The sequence below is a fragment of the Gracilinanus agilis genome, unplaced genomic scaffold (genome assembly GCF_016433145.1).
Source record: "Gracilinanus agilis isolate LMUSP501 unplaced genomic scaffold, AgileGrace unplaced_scaffold36856, whole genome shotgun sequence".
NCBI lineage: Eukaryota > Metazoa > Chordata > Mammalia > Didelphimorphia > Didelphidae > Gracilinanus > Gracilinanus agilis.
This window is the reverse complement of record NW_025370085.1, coordinates 319-13,558: the sequence shown is the minus strand read 5'-3', so window position 1 is coordinate 13,558 and position 13,240 is coordinate 319. Positions and strand designations below refer to the sequence as shown.

The window sequence follows — 13,240 nt, the reverse complement described above, 5'->3', positions numbered from 1 at the left end:
AGAGGGCGCAGCTCGCGGCGGGAGGAGGGAGGGAGCCGCGGAGGGCATCTCTGCTTCCCCCGGGTAGAGCCGGCAGCCGCAGGCAGCGGGGATCCCCCGGGAGGGGCGGGGTGACGTCTCCCCCCCCCCCCGCCCCCGGGAGTCTTTGGGGCCGAGACCGGCTCCCGCGGGGGCCGCCCTGAGGCTCCTTCCTGGACACACTCGGGTCACCCCAAGGCGGGAGCAGACGCGGAGCAGCAGCGCCGGGATGACGAGCCGTTGGCAGGCTGTGAGGTTCGTGACTGGGTGCTGCAGCGAGTCCGCGGGGCTGCTCTGCTCTCTGCCAGGTCCGGCTGTGGCTGCCGCCTTCCCCTTTGGAGTCCCGTTTTCCGCTAAAACGTCCTGACTGCGGAGGGACCCAGGAGGCCCGCCCCCCTGCTCCTCGCACCCAGAGCCCCGGCTCCTGCTCCCCCGCCCCGGCTTCTGTCCGAGCCCCCGGCGCCATCCTGGCTCCGAGCCTCGGGCTTCCCTGCAGGACCTGTGTGAACCTCGTCCTGCTTCCCGGTGTGAAAAGGAATTCTTTATTCCTGTTGAATTTCACGGGCCTGGAGGCCCTCCTACCGCAGCGACGGGAAGTAGGACTAGGGCGCCCCCTGCTGAGCCAGTGTCAGTTGCAGCCTGGCAGTTGCTGGGAACTTGGCTGCTGGGTGGGCTGGTCACTGCGGGGTTGGTTGCTGGAATACAAAGGCAGGCCTGAGCTTCTCCAGAGGGTTTGGGGCTTTAGCCTTTAGAGGGCTTTTGGCCTCAGGGATCTCTGGAGAGCAGGAGGTGTGTCTCTGAGGCCAGGCTCTGCTGCCAGTTGGGCCGCTCTGCTGGCTACCCATTACTTTAGGGAGCTGGTGAATCGTTTACAGACAGAGTAGGTTGGTCCAGGCTTGGGTTGTGCCCGGCAGAAGAACCTGGCCTCAGAAGGCAGGGAGAGGGAGTGGGAGGAATCTCAGGTATCTCTATAGGGTAGAAGATTAGGCCTCTCTCTCCCTCCTCTTTTCTGCCTTCCTATTGGAACTCTGTGGGGCAGCCGGGGGTTATCATGGGCAGACAGAGGCAGGTTTAGGTGGTAATTACAGATAATTGTGGGTAGTTATAGGATAACTGGTAGAGACACGAGGAAGTTTTCTTTCTCTGCCTCTTTCCTATATTTCTCTCCTTTTCTATATTCTTTTACTATCTCTAAACTGTTCATTGGTAAAAGCTGCTACAAGTTTCCCTTTCCTCTGGCTTGAAGGGATAACATTACTTCACAACTCTACTGTATTCTCATGAAGTCTTAAATTACTAAAAGCCGCTCTCTTATTTTGTCATTTGCACCCTTTCACTGATTTCCTGCTCCCACTTTCGTCAAAGCCCCTTCCCTGCCAGGGGGCTGAAGCCTGTTTTTTTGCCCACTCTCAGATTTCCCCTCCTCAGTTCCTGGCAGTTCCCTTCTAGAGCAGCTCCCTACCCCGACCTCCCCTAGATCAGTGAGTCAGTCTGTTACCTAGTTAATGGGTTACTTCGGGCATCTAAGAACTGTACAAAATGGGGTTACTTGGGCTCCTTTGCTACCTCTGCAGGGATCCTGGAGCCACAGAGGATGGCCTCTGAGAGCGCCAGATGTCCAGCCCAGGTGAGTGTGTTTCATCCACAGGTTTGACCAACATCAGCCAATGAGGGAATTCCATTCGTTAGGAAGGGTTTATTCTGAAGATGGCAACACCTAACTTCGAGATCATTTCTTACATAAAATAGACTTGAAACAGAACGCACTGGGAATGACACCTTCCTGCTCTGCTGCTGTATTTGCAAATGATTTCATTGGCACTTTGGCGTCTCAGACACTAATGCTTCCCCCAGAATTACTGCCCTGCCCTGTTTGATTTCCCCTTCGTTAAAATTACTGACAAGGACACCCATTTCACTCAGTCTTCATTGCTAGGGATCATGTCTTTGCTGTCTTTCAGATGACCCATCAACACACACACACACACACACACACACACACACACACACACACACACAGAGTCCCCCTTTCTCTTTCTCTCTTGTTTCTTTTCACCAAACTCTTCAATAGAGCAGCTGTAGGTCCTGTGCTTTGGTCAGAGAAGAAATGGGGCTCCTCATTTCCTTCTGCCTCAAGTCATACTAGTCTTCCCAAGTCTGTCAAGCTCCTCCCTCTTTAACATTTCTTTGGTCTAGTCAATGAGACCTGAATGTAACAACAGACAAGAATTGTTCATTTGACTGAAAACCGACCCAGATCACTCAGTCAAGTCCATCAGATCAGACTTGATTTCAGTCATGCAGAAAACAAACTAGAACTTTTTTATTGCTTTGCTCTCTTCTAAGGCATCCTGTAGAACTCTCTTCCCTCCAGAATACACAACACTCTTCACAGATTTTTGTTTAGAACTTGTAACTTATCAGTTCTAGTAAGAGAATTTTTATCTCGCTCTCTCTTTTCTCCACATATCCACACACCTCACAGTTAGAACAGACTTGTTCCAATGTTTCATAGGGAGATACATTCTGGGGTGAGAATTTATTAGCTGAGACACAAAAAAGTGAAGCAAAGTCTCTAAGCCTAAAAGAAGTAGGTTTACTGAGAGAGGACAGGTCTCACAATAAAGCCGGACTCGGGTCAGCAGCCGAAGACCCTGAGCCTTGTATACAGCCTCCTTCTATACCTACAAACTGGTTCCTAAATATTCGCTTTTTCAGGTTGCTCCCGCAAATCAAGTATGCCTGAGCATCAGGTACAGACAGCAAAAAAAAAAAAAAGAAGTGAAATAAACTTTGTTCTAAAAATACAGGGGTGCATTTGAATACTAATTTCACATAATACAGCCTGGGATGGAGAAAAATCATACCAACTGTGTGATTGACTTAAAAAGATGATTTGCTTTAGAAAATTTAAGGTCTCTGATCACAAAATAAATAAATTAGGAAAAACTGGAGATACTAAGGTAATCCTGAGGGTTTGGGGGGATTTCCCAGTCACAATTCCATAGTGAGACACTCCTCGGCGTTATTCCAGTGAGAGCTATTTTCTCAAAATTCCACTGGGCTCTTCAAGACTGTGGTTTCAAGGGTGGACTCTTGACACTCATAAAGGGTTGGGGGCCAGACCTTCTCTGTGCTTTGGTTTCCTCCTCTAATTGATGAGAGTCAGATTATTAATATTGACATGTATTTCAGGCCTCTGTGCTCTGGCTTTTGATGATTTAGGAGGTATTGATATTCAAGGACTTCACCCAGGAGGAATGGCGCCTCTTGGCCCTTCCCCAGAAGGAGCTGTACAAGGAGGTGATGCTGGAGAATGCCTGGAACCTGCTCTCTGTGGGTAAGGGCAATTCTCCCTTGTAAATGAGTCTGCAATCCAATCAAATATCTTCATTAGTAGTAGGCAATGTCTTGAGCATTCATCAGTTATGAGAAAGGGGAAAATGGTAGTTTCCTGAGTCCAAGAAACAGGGACCTCCTGCTGCCTAGTTTTCCTATAAAATAACTTGGCTTTGTGTAATAAGAACTTGGAGGTTTCCTTTGGTGCTCCTGAAATGGTCTCTTATCGAGACTAGGGAACTTCAGATCAAAAATTAAATCCATGTTCAAGAATTTCAGACATGGAACTAATCTCAATTATTGTTTGTCAAGTGTTAAAGCTTTCTTCTTGATCTTTTTCTTTGGAGGTTCTTGTGCCTGGCTTGCCATTATTGTTATTTCTTTCTCAGTCTGGGTGAGGCAGACATGGTCTCTGCCTATCGAGCTGTGGAGTAGTTTTCATCTGAGTCACAGCGCTGTGTGCCCTTTCTGCTTTATCCTCACGCCCAGGGTCTGTCTGCGCTCTTTAGGCTCCTGAGGTCTCAGGTCTAACTGTGCTCAGGGTCAAGCCTCCTGGTTGTCCCCTTGCTTGCTCTTCTGCCCGAAAGACTTTTAACTGTTCTTTTAACAGTCTCAGGGCGCTGCTTCCACAGTCATGCACGCTAAGCTCAAAGTCTGGTTCTTTAGCCTCTTGGGGTCTTAAGTCTTGCTGCTCTCAGGAGCAGGCCCTGGTGACCCCAGGTAGCTGCCAAGAACTTAATGAATGCCTCAAACTTGTTCTAACTCTTGTGTGCTGGCTTTGGCCCTGGGGGGGGAGGGGGTTACTCAGCTTGCATTTTAGTAGAGCTATTTCATCCCCTTATAGCATGGAAATGCCCTGATCCCACGTACCTTCAATGCTGTGCCCTGTTGTGGGGTCCCTATGTTCGTCTGGATTTGGTTTTTATGTCTTCTTGAGGAGTCCTATATGTATGGATTAGGAGAGGTTAAGCAGCTGCTTCTACTCTGCCACCATCTTAACCCAGAAGTCCCTCGATTATTGTTTGGTCTCACCTTTACCTGGACCTGAATTTTGCCTCCCAAACAAATCTCTAAAAACTGTTCAAGCAGGTTTTCCTTACAACTCCTTCACCTTTAGGATGGATCTAGTATTTGGAGTATTTTTCTCCTTAATAAGCATAAACTTTTAGCTCATAGGTCCTAGGTGCCCCTATCAGAGCAGATTTGACCTTAATCTTCCTTCCTGTGCCCTTAACCTCCAGCACAGCTAATGAGAAATAGAAGGAAGGAAATAAGCATTTATAATGACCTGGTCTTGGCCAGGTTCCCTGCCAGGGGTTTTCTTTTATTAAAATAATAAGAGCCAGGTGACCGAGGGGAGAGAGAGAAAGTCTATGAGATGAGACTCTTCTAGCTCTCCCCTCCTGCTGAACATACACTGCTGAGACTTCGAGGGGGTGTCACCCCAAAACTGGGTGACCTAGGTGGTCTTGCAGCCCCACAGAAGCTGGGGGCGGGGCTTCCCTATAAGATGAGGTACGGGGTACCCCAAACCGATTCTGAATGAGGGCGGAGTTCACTCAAGCCTCCCAGGAGGTCAGTCAACTTCACAGTGGGTGGTCTGGCTCCAAGATGGAGGCAGCCAGACCAAGCTGTGGCTCTTCTTCCCCCCCCCCCATTGTCTTTCAGGAACTCTGGAACTCTATCTGACTAATGAAAGTCTTTTATTAATATCAATATAGGGATTGGGGAAAGGGGTGAAGGGCAGAGGAATTTTGGGGTGCCCTCTTCTCTATTTCTATGGGGTCTGTCACTCAGGTGGGAACCTTTGGGGTTCCTGCTCCCATGTGTCTCCCCTCGACACTTCTCCTTCAGTTTCTATTTCTATTTCCTATTTCTATCCTTTCTATAATTGCAAAGTCAAACCAGAAAGAGTCTCTCAGCAAGCTTGGGTAATGGGGGATGGAGCCTAAGATGGCTCCCAAAGCGGAGTCCCAAAACTTTGCTGACTCGTTGGTTGAAGTCGTGCTTGGTGAGAAGTGATGGGATGCCTTTGACCAGGGAATCAGGGTATCAGTGGTCCAAAGAAAGATCCTCAGGAAGCCTTCAGGTCTGGATTCAAGCTGAGATGTTCTCTTCCTCCCTCTCTCAGTCCTCCACTGGAAGTCCCTTTTCCCTTCTTCTTCCTCTGGAGAATTACCCAGAATTCTCTCTGGTCCCAACTGTCAGTAACTGTCACCAACGGCCTTCTTCTGGCTCTTTTTGTCCCATCCCCCATCCTTATACTTTATATTCTGTCACTTCGTCCCACACAATTATCCCCAATTTACAGTTGAGGAAATAGAGATTAGATTAAGTGGCTTGTTCTGAGGCATATACATAGTCACTGTGTGTGGCCAGACTTAAACTGAGACCTTCTTGACTCTAACCTCAGGTCTCTATCCACTGCACTTCTATTTTGTAATAATGGGAAACTATAGAATGAATCCATCCTCCTACAAAGGAAATGCACCAGAAACAAATTTTCTTTTTTTTAATATTTAAAAATTTTTAATTTTTTATGACCCTTACCTTCTGTCTTAGAATCATTACTCTGTATTGGCTCCAAGGCACAAGAGTGGTAAGGGCTAGGCAATGGGGGTTAAGTGACTTGCCCAGGGTCACACAGCTAGGAAGAGTCTGAGGCCAGATTTGAACCCAGGATCTCTTGTGTCAAGGCCTGGCTCTCAATCCATGAGCCACCCAGATGCCCCCAGAGCCAAGTTTTCTAATTCCAAATTGGTTTCATGATCTTCTCTCCCACAAAATAAATGCTATGGAAATGATGGTTCAGGAGTCCTTGTAAGCATCCTGCTTACATCCCTCTGTCACTGTCAGGAATAATGGACTGGCTGAGAAATAGAATTGGGACCAATGAGGATTTGTTGAGTTGCCTGGTAGAAGAGGCAGAAACTCCCCAGTGAAAAGTTCACAAGGTTTATATGAGTTTCAGGGAGTGAGAAGCAGTTGGGCAATGGGACGAGAGCTGATCCCTCAAGGTCCCTTTGTCTGGGGCATCGGATTGATCCAGAACAATAGCCCTTTTACCTGGCTTGTACTGAGGAGTTTCTGCCAGAATGGAACCCAGCATGGTGGGGAGTGGGCAGAGCATTTGGCTGTTGCTCATCACAGGTCCCACAGAAAACATGGCACATCCTATCCTGGGTTCCTTGCATTGCAAATGCTATGGAGTGAGGGCAGATTCCTGTGCTAACCCCATGGAGGGATTTGCTAAATGGAGTAACTGGATTCACGTGCCTTTCCTAAGATAAATTTCTCTCCATTCTCCTCCCTAACTGATTCCCCATGCTCAGGGCTTGCAGTTTCCAGAAGAGATGCGATCTCTCATTTGGAGCAAAGGGAAGCCCCGTGGATGCTGGAGCAAGAAGACCTGAGAAACTGCTGCTCAGGTGAGTGAGGGGAGAAGAGGTGTGTTAGAGCTGTGATTACCAGGTTTCTATATGCCCTAGTGAAGCAAAGGCCAGATTTGAGGGCACAAAGACCTGAACTGGAGTCTTTTGACGCACAAGAGGGAAGGAGCACAAGAGAAGTGTTAATTGTGGAAGGTGGCCTGGAGCTGTGTAAATCAAATTAGCTCACCCCCATTCATAGTTAAACTCTAGCCACCAGAGATAATGTCATCCCCACCTCCCATAGTAGGGAGGGGAGATGAGTTACCCACACATGACAATAAGTAACAAATCAAGAACAAGGGATGGCCCTTTGGGCAGTCCAAATCAGTGTAGAGGCTGCCATTTGTCCACTTGAATTAGAGGTGGACCCACAGGAAGTGACGGAAGCTACTCTCTTCAAGTATGATGGTAACTTCCTGTTGAGGCAGTTGGCGCTTTGAACTTGGTGCTGAAGGAACTCAGCTGAGACCTCAGGAGGCTTCCCCTCTGAATTGTCACGTGGGTAAGTTAGGCTGACTTCCTTGGGCCTACCTTGGCTTTTTCCAGACTCTCTACCTCAAGGAGGCTTCCTTGCCTCTCTGATTGCTAAGGCCTTGTGGCTTGTAGCCTAATTAAATTAGCCTTTTAACCCTCTCTCTGTCCGGGCCTCTGCCAGCCTGGGCCAGCCTCTCCCTCTCTCTATTTCCCTACCTTCTACCTTCCTAATTGTAAATAAACTACCATAAAACCCATCCTGATTTGGGTCTATTTTAATTATGGAATCAATCTAGATCTGATTTCTGGCACCCACACCTTAAAATATATATCCATATAATATCTAATTTCTAAATATTACAGAGCTTCAAGAACTCGAATTTGAGGATATTGAGCAAAAAGTATAACAGAGGAAACAAGGGGAATGCATTGGCAACACTAACTGCAAATGGCCACCTCTAGCAGTTAGCCCTGAAACCGTGGACAGATATTGGACAATTTCTCATGGGAATAAATAGATCAAGTGAGAGCTTGGGGAGCATTAGGGAGAAATGGTTTTATTGGTTCTCATAGAAAAGAATCATTTCATTAGTGTGAGAAAGACTGAAAATGAAGGAAAAATAGAAGTACTGGAAGGAGGAATAGACTGGGTTTAGATGAGGGAGTGGAATGGGGTTTTTTGCACCTATAAAGAGATTTTCTTTAGCTTGGAGGAGAATGACCTTTTTCTCTGATAGGAAGGAGGAAAAGGAGGCACCTGAACTCTCTTAAGATCTAGTGAATAAGAGAGCTCTTCATGAATGTCCAATTTTTTAAAAGTGAAAAATGCGACCAAGATCTCAACTCAGAAGGTTTGGGCAGGGGGTGGGAGTAAGCCATAAGGGAGAGTTGGAGACCAGGGAAAATATTTAGAAAAGATACTGTGGTGAATGGCAAAGGGGATCAATTGAGGAGATGTCAAAGGATTGCCTTACCCTAGTGAGGACCCAGCTGAGATTAGGGAGCCTAAATTTATAGTGGACTCAGGGAGCCATTTCATGATTTTCATTCTCTCCATTCAACAGCACATGAGTAGGAGTGAAAACTTTGCGTAAATCACCAGCCCCAGACTCTTTCCTGATCTCTGAGGCTCAGTCTTTGTCCTGTTCTGGGAGAATCCAGTGACCACGTTCCCTCCATTTTGGGAGACGGCAGCCTAGAAAGAAGCCTCTGTGATCTTCAGGATTGGGTCTGCTTTAGTTCCAACAGAATTACTGTTGACTACTGAGAAATAAGGGCAAGAAAGAGACAGAAACAGGGCTGAGGCCAGAGCATGCATTTGTCTTCCAGGAGAAAGACCAGAATGCAAGGATGCTGAGAGAGCCTGGGCCTCACATAAACCCTGGGCCGAGTCAGTAAAACATGGATTTAATATAAAATATATTCTAGAAAAAACCCTGAGAATACAAAGGAAGGACAAAACCAGCTCACAGTCTAGGATCCCAACATGGAGGTGGTTTAAAAAGAAGCAACAGATCCTGAATCTCACTCTGAGGTGATCCGGGGAGAAAAGAATGTTGCGGAATGGGAATGCATTTAATTCAAGAGGGAAATCAGAAAATGGAGGAATAAAGACATTTAAAAAGAAAAGCAATCAAAAGGAGGAAATATCAAAATGAAAAAATAAAACCCAGTGTTGGAATAGGGCACCAGTTACTATGTGTCACACATTTATAAATATTATCTCACTTGATCCTCATAGGAGCTCTAGAAGTTACTTGGTATTATTATGTCTGTGTTATAGTTGAAGCGACTGAGACAAACTGAACTCCTGTGAATTTGCCCAGCGTTAAAAGTTCTAACAAGTGTCTGAGGTAGAATTAGAACGCACCACCTCCTGTATTGAGATTTTCAGGAAGAATATCATGAAAAGGCTGGAGTCTATATGAGTTGGGAAATAGAAGAGAATTTAGAGGGATGAAAATTCTTTTTTTGGTTTTAGCTCTCTGACCAGCCAACAAAATGAACTCCTCCCTACCATGAGAAAGATTTGTTTTTCCATCGACTCATGACAAACATTGTATTAAATGATAAATGTGCTTAGAGATCAATGGCATAGATTGCTTTGGTTTTTTTTTTAATGGTTTCTCCACAAAATCACCTTCATAAGGATATAATTTCATTTTTTCTCCCAATGGCAAATTGGCTACACTCTCACTGAAACTGCTGAGTGACTAACCTGTGCTGCAGAGCAAGGCCCAAGTGGAGAATAAGTTCAGATCAGAAAACAAGCACAGCATTGCAGTGAGTGGCCAGTGAGGGGCTTTTTTTGTAAAGCCTGTCAGGGAGGGTTTCATACGGGCCTCTCCTCTGCATGTGTAGTGACCCGGGAGTGCAAAGAGCCTGCTATCTCAGCTACGAGAGTAATGCAAACTCAAGTAATGTCTTGACTTTATAATCATGAGATTATAAACTTGATGGGATGCAATTACAGGGTAACCCAGGAATGGGACAACGTGGAGAGACAACCAGTGAGAGTCTGTGCTTGCCTGTGAGCCTGAATGAACCTTCCTGGAAGTCCGGAAATACTTTGGTGTCAAGTTGAGAAAAAAAAAGAATGTGTTACACTGAGTCAGAAGCAGTCAGAGTTTGAGGTTGGCATTGGGTGCACCCCAAAAGAATGATATTCCTGCTTAGCATCATTTGGAATCACTGCAGGAAAAAAATATTTATGTTTGAAATACTTGTGACGCAAGAGGGAAAATTTTGTAATAAAATTGTACCATTAATTCTTAAAGTGCCAGTAACTAATTTTCAGCCCAAGTTCTTAGAGCATCATCTCAAATCTCCAAAGCGCTTATGAACCATTGAATGGGAATGGCACGAAAGGATTAATAATGAAGCGTGCAGCCCATTTCCTTACAAAATAATGATGGACTCAGATTACTGTATGAGATATTTTTAAACATGAAAAATGCCATACTTTATTTAAATTGCACTGAGGAGAAGGATTTTATGGTAGCAAAAAGAGGTGTTCAAAGAACAAAGGCTACTCTCAAGAAGTAGGGAACAGAACAAAATCTTCCACGCTTTGGGTGAATGCAAAAAGCAGTGTTGATTTTCTTCATTTGATCTCAGATCCTCCAACAACAAAAAAATAAGTTGAAAAGCAATCATGGAGGAATTGTATGATGCTTAAGGATAAGCCAGATCATGAAATCATAGGAATACTTTGCATATATGCACTCCGTGGTATCATACCTGTGAGGATGGGATTGAATATAGAAGCAATGAAAACAAAAGCGAAAAGGAAAAATTGAAAGTGAATTGTCTAGTACTGTGGAGAGAGCATGCCCAGTCACAAGATTAGGTCTGAGCTGCTAGGATTTGGGTCAAGCCACTCAGCCAGCCATTCTGAGATTATGGTCTGAGACAGGAATGTAGTAATGTCAGCCTTGCCAAAATCACAGAGAGCCAATGGGATGCTACGGGGGGCTCTTTGTTAATCGAATTGTTCTTTAGATTTGAGGTAACGGCATGTTCAAGGGATGGATTGTACTCATTCATTTTGGAAGACTTTTCTTCTTACTCGAGGAAATAGCATATGAAGCAGATTATGTTCTGGCAGTGGAATAAAGGAGATATGTTTGTGTATATGTGACTGTACGTATGCTTTACTGTTTGTTTCTTTTAGAAAGAGAGATCAGACCTGAAATGAAGGCGACTCCAGCAGAAGTGGGCCTCTCTGTGGAAGAAACGGGCCCGGAAAGATTTGTGAGTGGTGGTCCTGATAGCTTACCTTGCAGAGAACTTGGTGTTGAATCTCAAAATCCATCCCTTGTTGGACATCAAAGAATGCACCCTGAGGAAAAACCTGGTGAACATAATCAGTGTGGAAAGACTTTTATGGCCAGGGCCAGCCTTGTACCTGAGGCGATCCACACTGGGGAGAAACCTCATGAACGTAAGTGTTAAGAGAGTCTTTGTTGCTTCCTCCCTTTTTCCATTGAAGAGGCAAAGAAACAACAAGATTTCTGAGTCAGAGACCCCCCCGCTGTGCAGTTTGGGAGTTGGTCACAGTTAGAAGGGTGGAGGCCAATGAGGTCAGTAAGTTGCGGGCATTTGGAAAGAGCTTTGTCTGTGGGTCCCCTGGGGAGAGGAGTGTGTGACTCGCTCTCTCTGAGCCTGGAGTTTCTAACTGACAGTTGGATACAGAGAAATGGATTTAAGGCCTTAACAGCCTTATTAATTTTTTTTTTTATTTTAAACCCTTAACTTCTGTGTATTGACTTATAGGTGGAAGAGTGGTAAGGGTAGGCAATGGGGGTCAAGTGACTTGCCCAGGGTCACACAGCTGGGAAGTGTCTGAGGCCGGATTTGAACCTAGGACCTCCTGTCTCTAGGCATGGCTCTCAATCCACTGAGCTACCCAGCTGCCTCCAGCCTTATTAATTATTAACTTGGGGAGATAGGTAGATAGATAGTGGGTTTACTATTAGATAGACAGAATAGGAGACGAGGCAGAAGATACTGCCCTCAAAGGCAGATAGATTTAGGGGTCTTTATTTTAAAGAAAATTTTAGTTAGGATTGGGATCTTAAGTATATTTATAAGCTATTCTAAGATTATTCTCTTTCCTCCTTTCTATTTCCTATCTGTACTTTCCTAATAATAAACTAAGAGTTTTGCCTTTAAGAAACTGCTCTCCTGACTTTTGTTCAGACTCCTGGCCCCCATATTTTAACCCTTCACACAAGCAATGTGGAAAGACATTCAGTCGGAGCTCCACTCTTGCCCTACTTCAGAGAATCCACATTAGGAAGAAAATTTAAGTCAATCGATGTGGAAAAACAATCACGATGAGTTCCAGTCTTGCTCATCATCAGAGAATCCACACTGGTGTGGTGAAAATTTATCACAGCAATGCAAAACTTCCAAGCTAATTAGGTTTATTGAGAGGAGGCCAAACTCCCATTAATGATGAGATGATCTTACAACAGGATGTGTTGGGCTCTTTGGAACTTTGGGTTTTCAGGTCCAAGAGCTTGTCAGGAAGATTCGATACCATCCTTAAACTATCTTTTCTTAGCTAATGTTTATAATTCATATAAAGCAAACTATATTATCTATGTTGTAATAAAAGCTAATACTATTGTAATCATAAAAGGGGGTTAAGGGATTTCATACTCACACTGGTAAGAAGCTTTATGGTAAGAAACAGTCAATGTGGAAAGATATTCAGTTGGAGCTCTAGTCTTGCTGTTGTATAATTACATAGAAAATTGCCATGCTTCTGTCAGCTTGACACTCTGGACTTATTACACTCAGAGTGTAACTTAATCACATATCAAAATTTAAGTTTATTTTGCATTAAGGTCTGTGCTACCAATACACAGTCAAATATGATTATCCTAATAGGAAAACACGTGTGAATTTAAGTGATAATACATTAGAATTTATACTGAGTCCCATCTAATCTAGATTCACAGTGATAAATGGTACCCTACAGAATCTTTTCTTAAGAGACATTTGCTGCCACCTCCTCAAATGACAGAGACCCCCATTTTCAGTTAGGTTGGCTGCCCAGATTTTAGGGCAGTCTTCCTGCTCTGAAGGAGGGTCTGAGTCCTGGGGATGAAGGAGGGAAAGAGACAGGTGTTGAAGAGATGGGAAAAGTGGAGCCCCACAAAGAACCATGTCGGTGGGTAGTGATCCAGGGAAAATTCAAGCCCTGGGGAAGAATTTGAAGGCCTGAGGAAGAAGCAGGTGTAGGACTCAGAAAGAAGAGCTCTTTAGAGTTTTAGGGACCAGAAGAAACTTCTCAGAAAGAGATGTTACCTGAAAAGACTCAATCCAAGAGGTCAAGGTGAACATGGAGAACATATTCGAAGGAGTGGAGACAACTAAGGGAAAGGCAGAGTTAAAAGATGGAGGATCTAAACCAAGAATTAACGAGGAGGCCAGTATCACTAGAGACAGAGTAGAGTGGAGTTCTTGTG

At 45.0% G+C, this 13,240-nt stretch overlaps 1 protein-coding gene across 1 annotated transcript; it reads left to right on the top strand.

Annotated features, from left to right (window-relative positions):
• Positions 1–190: 190 nt before the first annotated feature.
• Positions 191–11,522, top strand: LOC123254987 (zinc finger protein 184-like). Its single transcript, XM_044683864.1, has 5 exons — positions 191–273; positions 1,593–1,645; positions 3,244–3,358; positions 6,690–6,785; positions 10,936–11,522. Exons 2-5 carry the CDS (start codon positions 1,613–1,615, stop codon positions 11,214–11,216), a joined length of 525 nt encoding a protein of 174 aa, XP_044539799.1. The 5' UTR covers positions 191–273; positions 1,593–1,612; the 3' UTR covers positions 11,217–11,522.
• The last annotated feature ends 1,718 nt before the right edge of the window (positions 11,523–13,240 follow it).